This window comes from Oncorhynchus gorbuscha, linkage group LG05 (assembly GCF_021184085.1).
Source record: "Oncorhynchus gorbuscha isolate QuinsamMale2020 ecotype Even-year linkage group LG05, OgorEven_v1.0, whole genome shotgun sequence".
Classification (NCBI taxonomy): domain Eukaryota; kingdom Metazoa; phylum Chordata; class Actinopteri; order Salmoniformes; family Salmonidae; genus Oncorhynchus; species Oncorhynchus gorbuscha.
The window spans coordinates 33,238,801-33,261,559 of record NC_060177.1 but is presented as its reverse complement, the minus strand read 5'-3'; the positions used below and the strand labels follow the sequence as shown (position 1 = coordinate 33,261,559).

At 42.0% G+C, this 22,759-nt stretch overlaps 1 protein-coding gene across 2 annotated transcripts in view; it reads left to right on the top strand.

The window, feature by feature from the left end:
- The window catches only part of mylk3 (myosin light chain kinase 3), a 37,002-nt gene that overhangs the window by 5,370 nt on the left and 8,873 nt on the right, over positions 1–22,759 (top strand). Inside the window, exons 1-3 of one of the 2 annotated variants that reach the window (XM_046349643.1) lie at positions 9,298–10,070; positions 19,838–19,931; positions 21,787–22,072. In XM_046349643.1, the coding sequence (XP_046205599.1) occupies positions 9,525–10,070; positions 19,838–19,931; positions 21,787–22,072 (926 nt within the window). In that variant the 5' untranslated portion in view covers positions 9,298–9,524. Of the gene's footprint in view, positions 1–9,297; positions 10,071–19,837; positions 19,932–21,786; positions 22,073–22,759 lie in introns of those variants that run through there. The other variant, XM_046349644.1, reaches the window with a different exon arrangement.

The window sequence follows — 22,759 nt, the reverse complement described above, 5'->3', positions numbered from 1 at the left end:
AACATAACCAACCCTATTACACATAACCTAAATTTGTATTTGGTAGCATTGCCTTTAAATTGTTTAACTTGGGTCAAACGTTTCGGGTAGCCTTCCACAAGCTTCCCACAATAAGTTGGGTGAATTTTGGCCCATTCCTCCTGACAGAGCTGGTGTAACTTGGTCAGGTTTGTAGGCCTCCTTGCTTGCACACGCTTCTTCAGTTCTGCCCACAAATGTTCTAAAGGATTTAGGTCAGGGCTTTGTGATGGCCACTCCAATACCTTGACTTTGTTGTCCTTAAGCCATTTTGCCACAACTTTGGAAGTATGCTTGGGGTCATTGTCCATTTGGAAGACCCATTTGCGACCAAGCTTTAACTTCCTGACTGATGTCTTGAGATGTTGCTTCAATATATCCACATCATTTTCCTACCTCATGATGCCATCTATTTTGTGAAGTGCACCAGTTCCTCCTGCAACAAGCACCCCCACAACATGATGCTGCCACCCCCGTGCTTCACGGTTGGGATGGTGTTCTTCGGATTGCAAGCCTGCCCTTTTTCCTCCAAACAAACATGGTCATTATGGCCAAACAGTTCTATTTTTGTTTCATCAGACCAGAGGACATTTCTCCAAAAAGTACGATCTTTGTCCCCATGTGCAGTTGCAATCCATAATCTGTCTTTTTTCATGGTGGTTTTGGAGCAGTGGCTTCTTCCTTGCTGAGCGGTCTTTCAGGTTATCGACATAGGTATCTGTTTCCTCCAGCGTCTTCTCAAGGTCTTTTTCTGTTGTTCTGGGTTTGATTTGCACTTTTCACACCAAAGTAGGTTCATCTCTAGGAGACAGAACACGTCTCCTTCCTGAGCCGTATGACGGCTGCGTGATCCCATGGTGTTTATGGTTTTTTATTTCAATTACTTGTCTCATGCACATAGTAGATGTCCTAATCGACTTGCCAAAACTATAGATTTGTTAACAAGAAATTTGTGGAGTGGTTGAAAAACGAGTTTTAATGACTCCAACCTAAGTGTATGTAAACGTCCGACTTCAACTGTACAGTGTATCATGTTAATGTCAGGGGTTATGGAGAAAGATGAGAATTAGGTACAGCAAAAACGTTCCATCACTAGCTCTGCAAAGAGATCAAAATACTGATTCCTCTGGTCTGCCAACAGCACTAACTAGTCCCACTAGGCAAACACCTTGTCACGCACACTTAGATGCATCAAACACTTGTTCTGATGAATCAGGAATACCAGTCAGATATTAATACAAATCCAGAGAATTTCCCATGCACACAATACTGTTAGCAGGACATGCACTCCAGAATGTTCCATGCTGTGTACACTTTAGAGAGGTGCACACCTGTCAGGAAAGATATAATTAGATTCTATTGCGTTTACGGCAAACCTCCCACTAACCTCCACCCCCAAGTCTTCTTCACCCCACCTCACAGAATGTGGTCACGTAACATGGAACTGCCCCCGGAAACACTAGCCAGAAGAATGGAAACTATATGCAGAGGCGTTCAGTCAGACAGTTTTCATATGTTCTCTCTTTTGGTAGACAATAGGCTTTAATGGGGTATGGTTAGACAGGGTTAGATGGAGAGGACCGGATGAAACCCAGCATACCTTCTCCAGTGACCTCACGGGTGTGAAACGTTGTTGTGTCAGGGAGGTAGCTTTTGTGTCACGTTTCCATTTATATATATATATATGCCATTTAGTATTTCAGAGGGCAAATACACCAGGTTACACCTGTTCAATACAAAGAGCCATGGTATTCCTACAGACAGTTTCAGTGTCCAGTTAGTTGGGTCTCCTTTACTTCCTTCGTCTGATGGTCTTCCACTCTGTGTTTTTATTAGTGACTGCCAGGAGCCATGTTTATTTTACTGCTATTGTTACGGACACTGTTACAGACATTAAATACAAGTAAACATGTGTTATGTAACTCTAGTGGTACCACAGCAGCTGTGCAAATGAAGGAAACTGTCGGTGTGTCTGATGTCTAATGGTTCCCCAAGGCAGGCATGTGCACAGATAGGACTCTACCTTTTGCCGAGAACATACTCCCACCCTTTTGGGTGGAAGTATAATTTCCCCCAAAAATGTTAAAAATATTTTCTGTTGTTCTGAACCCACTGCCCACAAATCATTGTTAAAGTAGTCGGAATGACAGATTTGGTCATTGATAAGCCCCTAAATTGGAACGCAGTGGCTGTACAGTAACATTCTATACATGATGTCAGAGCTCAGGGTCTCCGCTTCGCAGCTCTGTATGGGTTTTGACTGACAATCATTCTACATTTGACAGCCGTTCGAAATCACTCACGTTAATTGGGCAACTTTTGAGCATTTGTTGTTGTTTGGATTCAGTCTTGTGTCAGGTAAACTGTTGTGTCCTCACATTTGGTCTGATAATTTACCCATAAGTGTTATGCAGGTGAATGAGGACCCAAAAGCGACTTGGCGAAAACAGAGTTTTTAATCCAGTAAGATACTTAACAAAACAAAAGGCATAATACTACTCGTAAAGACGAGAACAGACTGGAGACTTGATCAAGAACTGCAGGTTGCCTCGGGAAGGCACTTGAACCTAGCAGACTCAGACACCTGCTCACCACGCAGCATCTGAGGGAAACACGACACGACAGGGCAAAACATAGACACAGCACGGTGAATATAGACAAGGATCCGACAGGGCAGGTACGGAAAACAAGGAGAGAAATAGGGACTCTAATCAGGGAAAAGGATCGGGAACAGGTGTGGGAAGACTAAATGATTGATTAGGGGAATAGGAACAGCTGGGAGCAGGAACGGAACGATAGAGAGAAGAGAGAGCGAGAGAGTGAGAGAGGGAGGGGGAGAGAGAGGGATAGAAAGAGGGAAAGAACCTAATAAGACCAGCAGAGGGAAACGAATAGAAGGGGAAGCACAGGGACAAGACATGATAATTAATGACAAAACATGACAATAAGATCCAACGTGTTCTCGTTCAATTGCTACCATGGCTTTTTTATAGTTATTTTGTTAGAAAGATTTCAATTTGTCCCCCAGTTTCCACGAGTGTAAAGGGTTAAGCAACGCAATAAATGTAATAGATCTGTGCTAAATGACTACAGAGTTATTATAGATGAAATATTAAATTACTTTCAGACTAAGGGTTATTTATTTGTGTAATTTAATTTGCCATTAAGATGTGACCATCTATTGCTTTTATATACAGCAACTAAATAATCAAAGTTGCCTAATAATTGCTCAACGAATCCATGACCATGATTGTAGGGAATTTTTGGGGGTGGAAGGGTGACCTTTTTTTGTTTTAGCACATGCCCCCAAAAGGTCTTCGCACGGCCCTGCTTCCCAGCAACAGTCGGTCTGTAAGGTGATTATCGGTGCATTCTGGACAGGACCCTCTGCCGAATCGTAGGGACAGGGCATCGGCTTTGGTGTTTTTTAAAACCTGGGCGATAGGTCTGCGTGAAGTCGAACCTTGTGAAGAAAAGGGCCCACTTTGCTTGGCGCGGATTCAGCCTCCTCATTGTCAGTATGTATTCCAGGTTCCGATTATCTGTTGGGATGATGAATGGTTACTTGGTGCCCTCCAGCCAGTGTCTCCACTCCTCTAATACCAACATCACAGACGTCGTAATTCCTCTCTGCAGGGGACAGTTTCTTCGAGTAATATGCACATGGATACAATTTCTGTGGATTACCCTGTCATTGAGACAGAACTGCCCCCACGCCCACCTCTGAAGTGTTTACCTCAACCACAAAGGATATCATGGGATCTGGGCGTTTGTGTAACGATCCTCTTTGTCTGATGAAGAGTAGTCAAGATCGGACCAAAACGCAGCGTGGTAAGTGTCCATGTTAATATTTATTTTAACTCAGAACACTAAGACAAAATAACAAAACTAGACCAACACGAAACAGTTCTGTCTGGTGCAGAGACAGAAAACAACTACCCACAAACACAGGTGGGAACAGGCTACCTAAAAATGGTTGATTGACAGCTACCTCTGATTGGGAACCATACCAGGCCAAACACATAGAAGTACAAAACATAGAATGCCCACCCCAACTCACGCCCTGACCAAACCAAAATAGAGACATAAAAAAGGAACTAAGGTCAGGACGTGACAGTCTGAGCAATGGGGCGGAGGTGAAACGTCCCTTGAGTAGACAGATGGCCTCGTCGGCTGCTGGGCTCCACACGAGGATACGGGGACCAACCTTGAGAAGAGAGGTGAGAGGGGCGGCGACAGAGCTGAAGTTCCTGATGAAATGGCAGTAGAAGTTGGAAAATCCCAAAAGCCTTTGTAACCCCTTTTTTTGTGGTTGGGACTGCCCATGACCTGACCGCATCTACCTTCTTGTCGGCCCTCCTCATTCCCTGCATGCTGATTTAGTAGCCTAAGCTAAGAAGGAAACTGCCTTGAAATTAGCACATCTCAGCCTTTTAAAAAATGTTTTAACCAGGCAAGTCAGTTAAGAAGAAATTCTTATTTACAATGACAGCCTAGGAACAGTGGGTTAACTGTCTTGTTCAGGGGCAGAACAACAGATTTGAACCTTGTCAGCTCGGGGATTCGATCTAGCAACCTTTTGGTTACTGGCCCAATGCTCTAACCACTAGGCTACCTGCCGCCCAGCCTTGATGAAATGGTGGTTAGCCAGAAGGTGTTCCAGAACTGCTCGACATGAGTGATGTGATCCCACAGAGTAGCTGAGTAGACCAGGATGTCATCAATATACACGACCACCTCGCGTCCGAGCATGTCCCTGAACATCTCGTTAATGAATGCCTGGAACACTGACGGAGCATTGGCTAAGCCAAATGGATTCACCAAGTACTCGTAGTGGCCAGACATCGTGCTAAACACAGTCTTCCATTCACCCCTCTCCCAGATGTGGATGAGATTATATGCACTCTGCAGGTCCAGTTTGGTAAAGAACCATGCAGCGCGGAGCTGTTCGATGGCTGCCGGCATCAACGGGAGAGGGTAACGGTACTTCGTGGTGATTTCATTGAGTCCTCTGTAATCAATACATGGATGTAACCTTCCATCCTTCTTGGCCACAAAGAAGAAACTAGCCGAAGCAGGAGAAGTGGACGTAAGGATGAAACCTTGTTGGAGCACCTCTTGGATCTAATCGTCCATGGCCTGGGTCTCAGCCACCGACAGAGGGTAGATGCAGAGGCGTAGACCCTGCCAGCATGTTGATAACACTGTCCCAGGGATGATGAGGAGGAAGACAGGTGGCGCTGGTCTTGTAGAATACCTTCCGCAGGTCCTGGTATACCTCCGAGATATTGGGCTGAAGGGCAACCACATGACTCTCAACCGATGTGAACCACAGGGGATGGGGAAGCAGGTCCTCTGGAATTCGGGTGACCAGTCTGTGAGTCTCATCCTTGACCTTGAAGCCAAGGGAGGCCAAGGTGGTGATCATGTGAACTGGTGCACTGGTAATGAAGGGGATGTTCTCCTGATAAATTGACTCCACAGTGAGAGTGAGTGGTTGTGTGTGATGGTTCCGGATCCTAGTGGCCGATTATGGAGGGCTTGAACCGGGAAAAGAGACGCAAGCAGGTATGAGATAATGTTAAGAGAGGAGGCAAGGACCTGGTCAATAAAGTTCCCCGTGGCACCAGAATCCACTAACACTTGTAGACACAGTACACGAGGGACAGTCAACCAGTGTGATGGACACCAAAAGAGTTTAGCACAAAGTGATTAAGATGGGATACTCACTCCTGCCCCAGGAGGTGGAAGATCATGTGACCGTCCCTCTGCTCTTGTGGATCCTGGATTAGGAAGTGCTGGACACCGCTGGAGCTGGTGCTCTCCCTTGACCACAATACAGACAGAGCCCCAGCTGTCTCGTCCTGCATCGCTCCGCCGCGGTGAGGCGTGTGACCCCCTACCTTCATGGGTTCAGGCTCTGATCCAGAGTGTTCACGGAGGGAGGGAGGGAGGGAGGGAGGGAGAGAAGCGATGAGAGTACCTACGTTCCTGAAGTAGGTTATCCAGGTGGATGGAAGGTGTGCACGTACTCTGCAGCCGTCTGGTCCCCTGCCCCCTCTCTGCCCTCCGGGGTCAGAGATACATTTTAACAGAGCCATGAACCCCTCATATGAATCTAGCTCCTCCTCTCCTCTCTCCCAGACAACCTTGGCCCATTCCAACACATGCCCAGTCAACAGATAAATAACCGTGGTAACCTTGGACCTCTCGGTGGTGGGGGCTCCCATCTGGTGTGTTAAGTAGACGGAGCCCTAAAGTAGGAAGCCACGGGCATTTAGATGGGGTGCCGTCATATTTATCCGTGAGGGACAAACAGGCATCGCTGACCTGAGTGGGTTGCTGAATGGGCTGTTGTGCTGGCTCGACTGGTTGTAGAGTATCCTCCGCTAGTTGACGGCAACGCCTCCCGGGTATGTTCGAGACGTTGCACACTGCAAAGAACCTCTTCCATAGCCATCCCTAGTTGTGCCAGTTGGTCATGGTATTGATGTAGAAGGTATCCCTGCTTGTTGACCATCTGGGAGATATTCTGTTTTCCTGCTCCTTCCATTGTTGGAGTCAGTATTCTGTAACGGAGATGCTGAGAGTCGAGAAGCAGGTGCAGGTGAAACGTTTAATAAAACAACAAACATGGAACGAGCCAACTTAACAGCAGCGTCTACGCATTAAACACAGGATCAATACTGACTGGGGAAGGAACATAAGGGAGTGACAGATAGAGGGGAGGTAATAAGTGAGGTAATGTAGTCCATGTTTGCCTCATGATGATATGCCGGTGCGTGTAATGATTGATGCCAGGTGTGTGTAATGATGGATCCCAGGCCCGGTGATTAGTATAACGGCGACGTCGAACGCCGGAGGGGGGGAGCGGGAGTAGTCGTGGCGCGGCCTATATTTTAAATGTTGTTGCGGTCTTGGTATTAAGGGCCCACCCTACATTACCCATATTGAGCTTTATAAATAAAGAACCCAGTTTACATTCTGCCCATTAGACTGGGCCTAAGGGACTCAAGTCTACTACTTGGCGGTGTTAAAGCTGCATATGGATGGTTCTATGGGCCATCCTCTGCTCTCCGGACCAGGAGACAGGGACCCATCATTTCAGCAAATCATCTTATCACTATTCACAGCGCTGGGATGAAGACATGCAGTATCCTCAGAATGTATGATAACTGAATTAGGAGACAACACGTTTGTCTTCTCAGAAATGGCTGTAACACATATTTGCCAGGAGGATTTTGCTTTCAAATTGTTTTCTAGAGCTCATTTGTCAACAGCTGAGCATGTTAGACTAAACATATTTTATTAAGGTCTAGCTTGTTGAATCTTTGAAAATCACAGATTGCATCATTGAGGTCCATTTGTCATAGAACTGTCTTTTCAATAATAGTTTAAACAACAAACAGTATTTGCAATACCTGAATACTTTACTAATAACTGGGAGATGGGAAAGACCCATGCAGTACAAAATGCCAGGATGTTCCAAGAAAGCATTCCCATCCAATGGGACAGTAGGGGAGACGGTAGGGACTCTGACAAGACTCTTTTCAACATTAAAAGAAAGACAACTGTCTTGGGTGGTAATAGGGACTCTTTTTATTCTCATATTTTATTCCAACATGAAGTTATACGCCATCAAACACACTCTGCCCACTTGTGACAACCAGCCCCATCACAGGGTTGTCACAATGTTTGCTTGTAGCTTATTCTTTTTGTAATAGGAAATAATGCAATATAGCACACAGTCTTAGAAATAGCTTTTCTTTGATAGAACGATATTCCTAACAGAATTCAGCATTTTATACCTTGAGAATAACGTATGATGTTTTTTGTATATCAAATCAAAGTTTATTTGTCACTTGCACCGAATACAACTGTGAAATTCTTATATGTGTGTGTGGATGCGTATGTTTGCACACGCATGTGTACATGTGTGGGTGTGTGAAATAAAAAAAGATGTGTGTGAGAGAGACAACACTCCCAGATAGCACAGACACCTCTGTCCAACAGATGTATACGTGATGCATTGGGAAGATGCAGTTTAGACATCGTTTGCTAATTAGCAAGACGTCTCACAAAAAAAAGACGTCTCACATTCTACATTCTAAATTCTAGAGTTCTACGTCGTTTATACGTCGGCTAGGCATCAACATTCTATTCTGATGTCTCGGTGACGTCTTCCCAATCTGCACACGCTCTCCACACTACATATTCCCAACACATTTTGATATGTCGGCCAAAGTTGTTCGTTTTTACCGTTTTTACTGGGAAGGGATGTCTTTATAGCAACAGCACAAAATAGCTTGGGATATATTGTATACTGGCAGTGGCAATGTCCCCGAACAGTATGGTTACAGTGGAGTTAATAGTGACAACCTACCCCACCAATGCTAGTTACCACATGGCTTGACTTAGCAACTCAGAAATAGGTTTGGAATAGCTCTCCATTTCGTCTTTTTGATAAACATAATTTTTCATGTATAATCCCATAATTCAAACATTTATAAACTAAAATAACAAGACATACTTTGTGTTTTATTTTATCTGTGAGAAACACATACATTCCACTCACTTCAATGTTTTGTCACGCTGACATGAATTGACAAGGCGGATGAGTTCTTTCAAAAGAATTCACACATTTGAATCTTAAAATGATTACACAGCACACTCTAGATTGGGAGTAACAAGCACTGTGACAACCAACCCACGAGACAACCAACCCCAGTCTCCCCTACCCTGGACCAGAGGGAGAGGGCAACTACTTAGATTCCTGCTTGCACTTCATCATCATTCCTCTGTCTACAGAGGTTTATTTTTAAAGGGAGGTGTCAGCCAATGTCAAATCACGTTCCTTTGAGCGATGATGGGGTACAGTCGCCCAATCAGAGAAGCTGTGCTGGGCGGACCAGAACCTTTAGATCCACCAATGGTTCACTTCACTCTATCAGCACCAGTAAACACACTAAAACATATACAAACAAACAAGCAAACAAGCAAACAAACAACCTGTACATCCCAATGGGTCGGCAACATGACAATGGGTCAACATTTTAAAACAACACCCTTTTCAAAGCTCACAACATATCTCTCTTAATACTGGCAAAAGGCCATAATCAAAAGGTCATTCCGTGCATGCCCGCCAGTCAATAGCATCTTCTGAGGTTGAATTTAAATGTTTTGGTGACGTCAAGCGGCCATTGGAATTTTGGCAGTGGCGGGGGCTACTATATAAAAACTTTAGGACAGAGAGGTAGAGAGAGGGGAGGGGGGAGACAAGTGGAAAGATAAGATAGCGAAGAGTTGGTGTTTATTTAAGTGGTGTCATGTCTCTGGCACATACAGACAACAGGGTCCGACAGAGCTGCCTGTATGGGAGAGGAACAACAACACCTCAGGAGCTTCAACTAAAATAGATCCAATGCAGCTTGGAGCAAGGTGGATTAGCACAGCTTCCGTTGTCTCACCTGACACTTGTTCCCCGCTGTGTGGAATTTCTTGGAACTATGAGTAAACCAGAGACATTGGCCTCCTGCATTGCCAAGATGTACGAGGGGGGTAAATTGGACAATGCTGGTGCCCCTTCTGGAGCAATGAAAAAGCCAACAAACAGCCTGCTGAACAGCCTGGGAGGCATGGAGGTCAAGCTGAATCAGCTGGAGGTGAAGGTGGAGAAGATAGCCTGCAGCCAGACAGAGGTCCTCAGAAGGCTGGACATGGTGTGCCAGGGCATGGGGACGCTGGAGAAGGACCTGGCCCAGCTCAGAAAGGACAGGGACAGGGGCTCTCGTGGAGGTGGAGGGGACCCTTCTTTGTTCTCGGAGGTCAAGGTACTGTGTGGGGAGACTGTGACGCTGCTGAAGAACCTGCAGCAGGAGGGTAAATGGCAACGGGAAAAGATTGAGGGAATAGAGAGCTCGGTTTCGGCCATGGACAAGCTCTGGGGATACGTGGGGGAAGTCTTCCGAAGCTCCAAGATAGTGGAGTTCATCTTGAAAGGCATCGTACCCTGGAGGAAACAGGGACTAATGTACATCCAAGCGGAGGAGGAGGTCAGTGAGGTCATCCTGAAGCAGGCTGGCACATCTTTGCCATTTCATTAAATGTGATGTCCTTAGGTGCTTAAAAATGTTTGAGTTATTTTGAGTTATGTTATTAACATCTGCTTTCATTTATTTTGTGAGCCATGACTCTCCGGTTCACCCTTACCCACTTAATTTAATAATTGTAAAGAACGCAGTGCATTCTGTATAGTGTACAGTGTACACTATCATTGTTTTGTTCTCACACTTTTAAATACTTCTCATTCAAATTGAGACATGAGGTCAAATTAGTTCATAATTTGCAGTACAGATATGCAATTTCCATCCTGTTTAGTTCACCACATGATGTGGTGTAAAATAAGGGGAACGATTTCTCTTTGAAAATTACAAATCCATGCTTTGGGCTTGTGGGGAAAGGATTTCAATGTTGGTGATTTGACTTCGATAACAGCATCTTTGTTAAATGTTAACTCTTCGTAAATGGTCATTGCTATTTTCATAGGGCATGACCTAACATAATGAGGAAGTGTAAGTTGAAGGTGGGCGTTTGTCCAGCAAAATGTCAGTTGAAATCCCCAGTGCAAAGTGTTGCTACAGAGTAGCCTTGTGCAAAGTCACTGAACCTGGCGACCTGTGTCACTGTCTGACTGTCTTTAAAATGTTTCTCCAGCTGTTGGGAAACAATGTGAGCTGTTTCAGTCGTGTTAATGTCAAGATAAGGCTGTTTGCTAGCATAAAATCCAAAGTGAAAATGAAGTGAGAGGGATTTGTCCCACTGACTGTATGCTTTTCCCCCAAACTCATGACAATTTAGGGTAAATAATCTGGATTATAATGTATGAAGAATCTCATCACTGGCATCTTGATAATCTTGACATTAAATACTAATGTGTGCTACAACATAAAGTAGCCTACTAACAAGCTATTAGAAGGCAGATGGAACGAAATGCTGGTCATCTATTCATTTGAATATAGAATTAGGAATTAGAATAGTAATTCAATAGGATCTCTATTTATTTATTTAACCTTTATTTTATAAGGGAGTCGTACTGAGACCCAGGTCTCTTTTACAGATGAGTACTGAATTATAGAAATGACAGAAAATACACACTACAAAATATAAATACAACATGTAAGCAGAAATCATTTTTTAAAATTTTATTTATTTAACCTTTATTTAACCCGGAAGGGCTCATTGAGATTAAACTCTTTTTCACGAGCTCCCTGGCCAAGATAGGCAGCACCAAGTCATTACAAAACAATTACAGACAGACAACATGAAAAACTACAAGTAATCTAGTAAAAACCATTGAATTCACAAGAGTATAAAACAGCAAATTAAAAACATTGACAGGTCAGGGAATCAGCCTCAAAATCCTTTATCAGTGATTTAAAAACACCAATCGGGACAAGTTCTTCCAGTTTAAAAGTATTTTGTAAGGTATTTTGTAAGGCGCAGAGTACATAAAAGCCCTTTTACCAAATTCAGTTTGGACATTTGGAACAGTTAGCAGGATAAAGTCCAGCGAACGAAGAGAGTACCCACCACATTTCTGAACAATATAAATGCACAAATAAAAAGGTAGTAAACCCAAAATGGCTTTGTAAATAAAAGTATACCAGTGACTGAGCCTACGAGTGACTAGAGAAGGACAGCCAACCCTGGTATAAAAAGTGCAGTGGTGCGTAAGGGTTTTGCAGTTTAAAATAAATCTCAAAGTGCCATGGTAAAGAGTGTCAATTGATCTCAAACACTGAGCGGATGCATTCATATTTAAAATATCCCTATAGTCTAGTAAAGGTATAAATGTAGCTGATGCTAGCCTCCTTCTGACTTCAAAAGAATAACAGGCCTTATTCCTAAAATAAAATCCCAATTTCAGCTTAAATTTTTTTGTAAGTTGTTGAATATGCAATTTAAAAGAGAGGCCTTCATCAATAAAAATTCCAAGATATTTATATGAGGTTACAACCTCAATTTCCTTGCCCTGACAGGTAGTAATATGTGAAAGGTTCAGAGGTCTATTTCTTGCATTAGAAAACACCATTAGTTTAGTTTTGTCAATATTGAGGATAAGCTTCAATTGACACAAGGTATGTTGAACAGTATAAAAAGCAGTTTGCATGTTCTGGAAAGCTTTTGTAAGAGACGAGGCACAACAGTAAATAACAGTATCATCAGCATAAAAATGAAGTTGTGCATTTTGGACATTTTTGTCTAAATAATTTATATAAATAGTGAATAAGAGAGGACCAAGTACAGAGCCTTGGGGCACACCATTCAAGATAGACAATTTAACAGACATAAGCCCGTCAAATTGAGTGCACTGAGTTCTATCAGACAGATCGTTAGCAAATCATGCAACTGCATGCTCCGAAAGACCTACACTCGACAATCTCTGCCTTAGTATAGCATGATCAACTGTATCAAAAGCCTTAGAGAGATCAATAAAAAGTGAGACACCGTGCTGTTTTTTGTCAATCGCTTCAGTGATATAATTTAAAACCTTCATGGTTGCTGTAATTGTGCAATGCTTCTTCCTGAAGCCCGATTGGTACATTGATAAAATAGAGTTAGTAAATAAAAACTCTTTTAGCTGTTCACTTACAAGGGTTTCAAGTATTTTCACTTTCACCAGGGGTGACAGCTTTGAGATTGGATTATAATTATTTAAAAGATTTGGATCTCCCCAGATCTTTGGAATTTCATTACATTCCAGGGTTAGATTGAACAGACATGTAAATGGTTCAGCTATGAAATCAGCTGCCAGATGATACAAAGTGCTCATTGAAACAATTCAGCATTTCAGTTTTGTCATATATAGCAACAGAGTCATTCAAAACACATGACTGTAATTCATTAACATTACTGTTACCAGACATAAACTTAACAGCCTTCCAGAACTTTCTAGGGTCATTCAGGTTATCAGTGGTAACAGACATAAAATATTCAGACTTGGCCTTCCTGAGACGAAAATAACACTTGTTTTTCGTAACTGCCTAAAAATAAGCCAATCAGCATCAGAACATGATTTCCTTGCTTTAGCCCAGGTTAGATTACGGTTGTGAATAATACAAGACGGCTCAGAAGAAAACCATGGATTATCCCGCCCTTTAACCCTGAACTTGTGGAATGGGGAATGTTTGTTTATTATTTGGGAGAAACCATCATGAAAGAATTTCCAGGCAGTTTCCACATCAGGGATAAGCTCAATCGTGCTCCAGTCAAAATAAAACAAATCATGAAAGAAAGCCTGCTCATTTAAACACTTCAAATTTCTCTTACGAATAAAACGTGGGATGGTCTTTGGAACCTTAGTATTTCTAACAGCAACAACAGCACAATGGTCACTTAAATACAAAAAACACCAACCGCAGAATATTTATGTGGAACATTTGTCAATATCAAATCAATACGGGTAGATTTATCTGGGCATTTATGATTTGGGCGAGTGGATGAGTTAATCAACTGGGTACGATTCATAGAATTACAAAACATTGTTAAATCATCAGACACCGGCTTTAACCAACACCAGTTGAGATCACCAATCAAGATCATTTCACTGTAAAGAAGTTTAGACATGAGGTGCGTCAAAGAAGAAAATGCATCACCGAGAGCAGAGGGGGGTCTATAACAGCCAATCGAAACCTCCTCAACATTGAAAGCAAGAAATTCCAACTGTTTACAAATAGTTTCAGACTTTGCCACACTTACATGGAATTTAGATTTTTTTTATTTTTAGATTTTCACATATATAGCCACACCCCCACCTTTCTTAACCCAATCAGTGCGATAAACATTGTAACCACGTATACAAATATCCTTATCAAAAACAGACTTGCTGAGCCAGGTTTCAGAAAACACAATTACATCAGCATCATTTGATTTAGCCCAAATCCTAACAGGCTGCATACAAAACCCGATCTTGATAATAACATGGTGATAGAAAACAAACACATTCATCAGTAATAAGGTCCTCAATCAGCTTTCTGAATTCTCCTAGAGGCATCCAAACGTTGCATTTAAAGAACATTTTGAAGATTGATCCACAAATAAAGTGCAAGAAAACTAAAAGCTGATTTACCTAACTCAGTAGAGACCAAAGGCATTTCCAGAGTTAACCATCCCGGAGACCGGATGTGTTAATTCGCACGTCTAAAGTTTAGTAAAGATGTTAGCTACAGTGGGACTTTTTGTAAAAGGGCTTTATAAATTAAGACATAGCAATGTATCAACCTACGCAATATCAAAGAGGTCCAACCAACTTTCTGGTAGAGAATGCAGTGATGAGCACTAAAACTGTTGCCTGTAATGATAAACTGCATCTAACGGCTCTAATGAAGTGGCAGTTGCGTTCACATAGATCCGGGGTGGGCAACTCCAGTCCTCCGAGGGCCCGATTGGTGTCACACTTTTTCTACATCCCTAGCAAATTGCCCACCTCTGACATAGATCATGTCGCCATAGTCTAGGACCGACAGGAAAGTCGACTGAATAATCTGCTTTCTACTAATTAGCAAGAGCCAGGGTCTATTTCTATAGAAGCCCATTTTTATTCTCAGCTTCTTAACTAACTGGTCAATATGATTTTTAAAAGACAGCTTTTCATCTATCCAGATTGCCAGATATGTATAAGCCGGGACACGATCGATATGGACACCATCGAAAGCGCATATGCTTAAATCGTTATTTTTTATGCTCTAGACTCCAGTGAGTATCCATCCTCCTGTGTGGTTCAGATGGTAGAGAATGACATTTGCAATGCCTGGGTTGTGGGTTTGATTCCCATGGGGGGGCCCACAAAGAAAATGTATGTACTCACTACTTACTGTAAGTCGTGTGTCTGCTAAATGACGTAAATGTAAACAATATATACTTAGTTTTTACCTGCAATGTTAATTTCAGGGCAATAAAGTTTTTCTGTAATACAAGGAATGCAGCCTGTAGTTCAGGTAGAGCCTGGTCAACCATGGGGGCAAAAGCATACACAAAAGTATCATAGGCATACAAGTGCAGGTTACAATTTTTTACAGACAGGTCAATATTGTTCATGGAAACAGTAAAAAATACAGGGCCCAGAACCCTGCGGGACACCTTTCATATTATCCTGATTTAACACCACCAGTAGATTCACATTGAGTTCTATCTGTCAAGTCATTTATTAACCAGTTACATGCAGCCTGGTCTAGGCCAATTGAAGAAAGCCTCTGAATTAGCAGTGAGTGATCAACAGTATCGAAAGCATTTGACAGGTCAATGAAGAGGGCAGCACAATGTTGCCTTTTATCCATACAGTTAACCACATCATGACTGGGTATAAAACCTGACTGATGTACATTTAGAATGCATTTCAAAGATAAGAAAGATCTTAGTTGATATTTTAGCTGGGCAAGAACGTTTTGAAATAAGGCCACCTTTGTGAAGGGGGAGTACATGGGCTGTCTTCCAAACCTTGGGGATAGTACCAGATATAACAGTCCAGTAAAAAATCTGGGTTAATTATTCAGCTATCAAGGCGGCAGAGAGCTGCAGCAAAAATGGATCAAGCATATCAGCCTCAGTGGAGCTAGAGGCTGGCAAAGGGAAGAGCAGTAGATTGACTGACCAGGGTCAGTTAAACTACCATTTCTCTAAAATAAAAATCCTGTCAAAATAAAATTAGGACTAAAAGCATAATTTATCCCATTCTTCACAGTTATGATGCCAGAGTCAGACAGAACTGGTTTAGGCAGGGATGAAGAGGAATTTGTACACTTCATAGCATTTACTGTTTTCCAAAAATGATCACCAGCAGAGCTAGAGATAGAGCTTAGAAAGTAGCTTGACTAAACTTTCTTAATCGAGATAGTATCTGTTTCTCAATTGCCTTAAAGATTGCCAGTCCACTACAGAGTCAGTTTTCCTTCTGTCGTCCCAGGCCTGATTTCTCACCTGAATGAGCTGAGATAGATCTAACTCTTGGTTTTCTTCTGAGCTATCTTTGAATCTGAATTGTTTAAAAGGGGCATGTTTATCTTCCAGAACAGGTATTCCCAAACTGGGGGTGGTACGCGCAATGCCGTCGGGGGTACGCCAAATAAAAACGTGATTCACATATTCAAAAATAAAAAATTTAAATTGTAAAAATGTTTTTAAAAATCTTCTTCACATTTTCAAACAGCCCATTTATATTTTAGTTTTTTTTTCTTGCATGAGTAGCATCGTTTCACTGCCAAAAATAAAATAAAAACATCTTGTGTTCAGCGAAATAACAACACAATGTCAAATACAGGTAGCCTAGTCAAATAATTAACATCCAATCGCATTAGTCTCTCATGGGAATTCCACTAACAGTCCGTATGTAGACAAACGTAGCTGCTGCTCATGTTGGTATCTGTACTGATGGTGCAAATGCCATGACTGGGAGACATTGTGGATTTGCTCCCGACGCCACTTGGGTACACTGCAGCATCCACCGAGAGGCTCTTGCTGCCAAGGGAATGCCCGACAGCTTGAAATACATTTTGGACACTACAGTGAAAATGGTTAACTTTGTTAAAGCAAGGCCTTTGAACTCTCGTGTATTTTCTGCACTGTGTAAAGATATGGGCAGCGAGCATGTACCGCTTTTACAACATACAGAAATGCGCTGGTTATCAAGGGACAAAGTATTGACATGTTTTTTAAATTGAGAGACGAGCTTAAAGTTTTCTTTACTAGCCATAATTTTCACTTGTCTGGCTTCTTGCATGATGATGAGTTTCTCACATCACTGGCCTATCAGGGTGATGTTTTTTTCTCGCCTGAATGATCTAAATCTAGGATTACAGGGACTCTCCACAACTATATTCAATGTGCGGGACAAAATTGAGGCTATGATTAAGAAGTTGGAGCTCTTCTCTGTCTGCATTAACAAGGACTGCACACAGGTCTTTCCATCATTGTATGATTATTTGTGTGCAAATGAACTCAAGCTTACGGACAATGTCAAATGTGATATAGCGAAGCACCTGAGTGAGTTGGGTACGCAATTACGCAGGTACTTTCCCGAAATGGACGACACAAACAACTGGATTCATTATCCCTTTCATGCCCTGCCTTCAGTCCACTTACAAATATCTGAACAAGAGAGGCTTATCAAAATTGCAACAAGCGGTTCTGTGAAAGTTTAATTTAATCAGAAGCTACTGCCAAATTTCTGGATTGGGCTGCTCTCAGAGCATTCAGCTTGGCAAATCACACTAAGACACTGATGTCCTTTGCAACCATGTACTTTTTTGAGAGTGGATTCTACGCTCTAACTAGCATGAAAACTAAATACAGGCACAGACTGTGTGTGGAAAATGATTTAAGACTGAGACTCACTCCAATACAACCCAACATTGCGGAGTGAAGTGCATGCTTTCAAGCACACCCTTCTCATTAACCTGTGGTGAGTTTTTCACAATTTTAGATAAACAAATAAGGTTTTATATGTAATATAGTTAAATAAAGAGTAAAATTATTGATTAATATATATTTATTAGTGCCCTGGTCCTCTTTGTCACTTCCCACGAGCCGGGTTGTGACAAAAACTCATGCTCATTCTTAAGTTTAAAAAATGTCTTGTATAGTGTGTGTGTGGCAGGCTTACAATCATGGCAAAAAACAACATTTGAGAGTGCACTGACCCTGGTGCTAGAGGGGATACGCAGCTGGAGGTTGAACGTTTGAAGGGGTACTGGACTATAAAAAGTTTGTGAACCACTGTGCCAGAGGAATACATTACATTACATTTAAGTCATTTAGCAGACGCTCTTATCCAGAGCGACTTACAAATTGGTGCATTCACCTTATGACATCCAGTGGAACAACCACTTTACAATAGTGCATCTAAATATTTTAAGGGGGGGAGGGGGGGTGAGAAGGATTACTTTATCCTATCCTAGGTATTCCTTAAAGAGGTACATTTGGAGGATACATTTTCTAGAGCCAACTCAGGGGTAGGCATACAGGAGACAGTGGCTATATCAGAGTAGAACATGTCTTGTAAAAATCCTTGAGGGGAAAACTTTTTAAAATGTGTCTTCTTAATTAAATGAGAATTAGTATTTTGCTGTTTCGTATCTCTAATACATATTATGGGACAATGATCACTGATATCATGTGTAAATACTCAGCTAGACAAATATTTATGTGGGTTAGTAAGAATTAAATCAATCAAAGAGGAGTTAACAGGAATTTTCACTTTTCGCCATGTGGGCTTTGAGATCAATTGAGTGAGTTTAAAATCATTGCATATGCATTGAGGCCAGGGATAGCCAATTCAGATTCAAATCCCCTAAAATGACCCAACTCCGAAGACAGAAAAGGTGTTAAACACTCAGATATAGCACCAATATAAGTCTTGTAAAACAATGTGGCCTCAATGGCCACACAAGTACTCTTAGATCTCTACCTGGTACAGCCAGAAGAGGAGCCACTTAGCTCAATATTGGACTAAAGAAGCATAACTTTACTCCTTTGTCCTTTTCCATGCTCTGTTTAAAGGGCGAATTGGTTCTGGAATCCAAAACAGCCAAATACTCCATCTAAACATGAATCAAGTCTCTGTTTTGGTAAAGTTCTAGAAATTTAAATCCTCTACTTTCACATCACTTACTATACACTGTTTTAACCTCTATTAACACAGTTGCAGCCAACATTATTTTTCAGTGACAACACGTTTGTGGCGTCTGTCTTCCGTTTACACACAGCTGTTCGAAGATGCAGCTAGCTAATTAGGACAGGTAGCCCACTCTGTCTACCGTCTGTTTTCGGTAAACAAGCACTGTAACCTAATATGGCCGTGTTGGAACCCTAACCCAAAAAAGGTGAGTATCAATTTAACCTCGTATGGTCGGAACTAGAAGCATTTCACTACACTCGCAGTAACATCTGCTAACCATGTGTACGTGACAAATAACATTTGCTTTGATTCTGCTTTTGGAAAATTATTATATGAAAGATAAGGTCGCGGATCTGGACAAAAATCCTCCTTACATAAGACGCCTTCGTCCAAGGAATCTTTTGTGCCATGAAATGGAACTGACAGTCAAGGGCTACTAGCCACTGTGCTAATGCCTCTGCATTGCTTGCTCTTAAGGGTTTGATCCCCACAAAAAAACTTTGTGACTGCTGGTGTAAAAAGGGCTTTATAAAATACATTTGATTAATAGATTGAAATGTAGATCTTTTTTGGGGGGGTGGAGATAGTGTAGTTTAATTCAGTGTTCGTAAATAGTCTGATCGCGTTAGGCAGACAGATGGACTCTAATGAGAGCCAGTAAGGTATGCCGTGCGAACACAGTTGCCCACCCATGCTATGACCCTGCGGTGTACTTCCAGGCCAGATCCCCTGTTGGCATCTCCCAGTTACTCATGGCTTAGAGTAAACTAATAACAGAGTCCAGCTGAGTCGGCCCAGTAGGCATCTGTTATCAGTTATGTGTTGTCATTTCAAATATGTCACACTAGTTCATCATTAATACTAAAAAGACCGTGCCTCAATCATTCTCCATGCCTCAAGTCTATGCCTGAAGTATTGGCAGTGTGGTGATGAGTGGATGTGAACAAACATTTAGATCAGATATTTCAGCCTTTAACTTGTTTTTTCTTTATCCTGTTTGATATATGTGGTTTATCTTGTTCAAACTTGATATCATACATACTCCTGGAATTGAGCTACTATACCACATTGGTGGTAGAATGATTGTTAGACCTGATTGTGAGGAAGTAGTAAGGAACAATATATATGAAGGATGTTCTCTTCCCTCAGAAAACTAAATCAGAAGATAGCAGCATAAAGCCTAAAGTCACTCTTTGCGACCAGGAGACTCAGGTCCAGGAGGAGGGCTTACGAATCGCCACAGGTAAGCTGGACTTGTCTCTGTGTTATCGGTTGGCATTGATTTTAAAAAATTCTGTTGTTTTCAATCAATCAATTAATCAATCAAATATTATTTATACAGTACCAGTCAAAAGTTTAGGGTTTTTCTTTGTTTTTTACTATTTGAAAATGGAATCATGTAGTAACCATAAAAGTGTTAAACTAATCAAAATATATTTTATATTTGAGATTCTTCAAAGTAGTCACCCTTTGCCTTGATGACAGCTTTTCACACTCTTGCATTCTCTCAACCAGCTTGCATTTGGAATGCATTTAAATTAACAGGTGTGCCTTGTTTGTTATAGACCAAGTCCATATTATGGCAAAAACAGCTCAAATAAGCAAAGAGAAATGACAGTCCATCATTACTATTGTACATGAAGGTCAGTAAATCCGGAAAATTTCAAGAACTTCAAGTGCAGTCGCAAGTGCAGTCGCAAAAACCATCAAGCGCTATGATGAAACTGGCTCTCATGAGGACCGCCACAGGAAAGGAAGACCCAGAGTTACCTCTGCTGCAGAGGATAAGTTCATTAGAGTCACCAGCCTCAGAAATCGGGAATTAACTGCACCTCAGATTGCGGCCCAAAAACATGCTTCACAGAGTTCAAGTAACAGACACATCTCAACATCAACTGTTCAGAGGAGACTGCATGAATCAGGCCTTCATGTTTCAATTTCTGCAAAGAAACCACTACTAAAGGTCACCAATAAGAAGAAGAGACTGGCTTGGGCCAAAAAACACGAGCAATAGACATTAGACCGGTGGATATCTGTCCTTTGGTCTGATGAGTTCAAATTTGAGATTTTTGATTCCAACTGACGTGTTTTTGTGAGACGCAGAGTAGCTGAACGGATAATATCTGCATTTGTGGTTCCAACCGTGAAGCATGGAGGAGGAGGTGTGATTGTGTGTGGGTGCTTTGCTGGTGACACTTTCTGTGATTTATTTAGAATAAATCTGCATCAATACGCCATCTTATCTGGTTAGCGCTTAGTGGGACTATCATTTGTTTTTCAATAGGACAATGACCCAAAACACATCTCCAGGCTGTGTAAGGGCTATTTGACGATAAAGGAGAGTGATGGAGTGCAGCATCAGATGACCTGGCCTCCACAATCACCCGACCTCAACCAAATTGAGATGGTTTGGGATGAGTTGGACCGCAGAGTGAAGAAAAACAGCCAACAAGTGTGCAATATATGTGAGAACTACTTCAAGATGGTTAGAAAAGCATTCCTCATGAAGCTGGTTGAGAGAATGCCAATAGTGTGAAAAGCTGTCATCAAGGCAAAGGGTGGCTACATTGATGAATCTAAAATTGAACATATATTTTGATTTGTTTAACAGCAGAGGTAACTCTGGGTTTTCCATTCCTGTGGCGGTCCTCATGAGAGCCAGTTTCATCATAGCGCTTGATGGTTTTTGCGACTGCACTTGAACTTCTTGGAATTTTCCAGATTTACTGACCTTCATGTCTAATAGTAATGATGGACTGTCATTTCTATTTGCTTATTTGAGCTGTTCTTGCCATAATATGGCAGCGTAGCCTAGTGGTTAGAGCGTTGGACTAGTAACCGGAAGGCAACCGGAAGGTTGCGAGTTCAAACCCCCGAGCTGACAAGGTACAAATCTGTCGTTCTGCCCCTGAACAGGCAGTTAACCCACTGTTCCCAGGCCGTCATTGAAAATAAGAATGTGTTCTTAACTGACTTGCCTGGTTAAATAAAGGTTTAAAAAAAACAAAAAAAACAAGGCACACCTGTTCATTTAAAAGCAAATTAGTGATTACTTGAGCTAACTCCTTCTCATACGTCTGTTGCTGTTCTCCCCACAGGTGACAAGCCGGTGGTAGAACTCCATGTAAAGGAAACGAAGGCCACAGACCATGAAGTGGAAGTCCCAAATCCTCCTGAGCATGATCCCTGCAGGTTATCAGAAGCTCTCACAGAGGGCCCTGCAGTCGACGAGGCCTTATTCCCATCTACCAATAGTAAAGGCTCTCGCAAGCCCAAAGAGGTCACCTTAAAGAGCAGAGAGCCCACCAGAGTCCAGACCTTCGCCTCTGATGTGGTCGTAGCTCAGGTGGAGGTCACCATCGAAGTGCTTTCTGAGCTGAGGAGGTAGGCTGTCACTGATTCATAACCAAAAGAAAATACCAGAATTCCAAAGGGCAATCTCTCTTTTTATTTAAGTGCTTTTTTTGTCAACAAATGGCAGCACCATTACTCCCAACAGGGTTATGAGAAGTGTGACAGGTGGAGCTGTTGAGTTGACGTCAATTGTCATCGAAGAGATAACAAAGCACTTGCACTCACTGACCTACACTTTCAGCTAGAAATGTGAACGCACGGGGGGATATGATAAATGATCCTCAAGCTAAACCCCACTGCTGCCTTTTCATGTCTCTAGTGAAAGGTTTTCAAGTGGCAGTGGGCTCTCACTAGTAGGGTGAGTAGGGTGAGCAACACGAGGTACATGCTGAAGGGAATACACAACATCAAAGGGTTCTTCTGTTGCCAATTTTTACATGCCTACTAAGTGGTATTTCAAGAATGGGGGGTACTTAACATGAGAATCAGCATCTATCTCTACTAATAGCCTATAACTTTTATTGTTACTATCCATATTTTGACCTGCAGTATTGGAACCCGGAGCATAATATTTTCACTGTACCCTGCAATTACATCTGCATCCCTGTATATGTGACTAATAAACACCATCTAGAATGTAATCTAATATATTGCCGTCACCTGGTTTTCATTAGTTACATGTATATTCTGTTTCATTAATGAAGAAAAAGTGTGGGT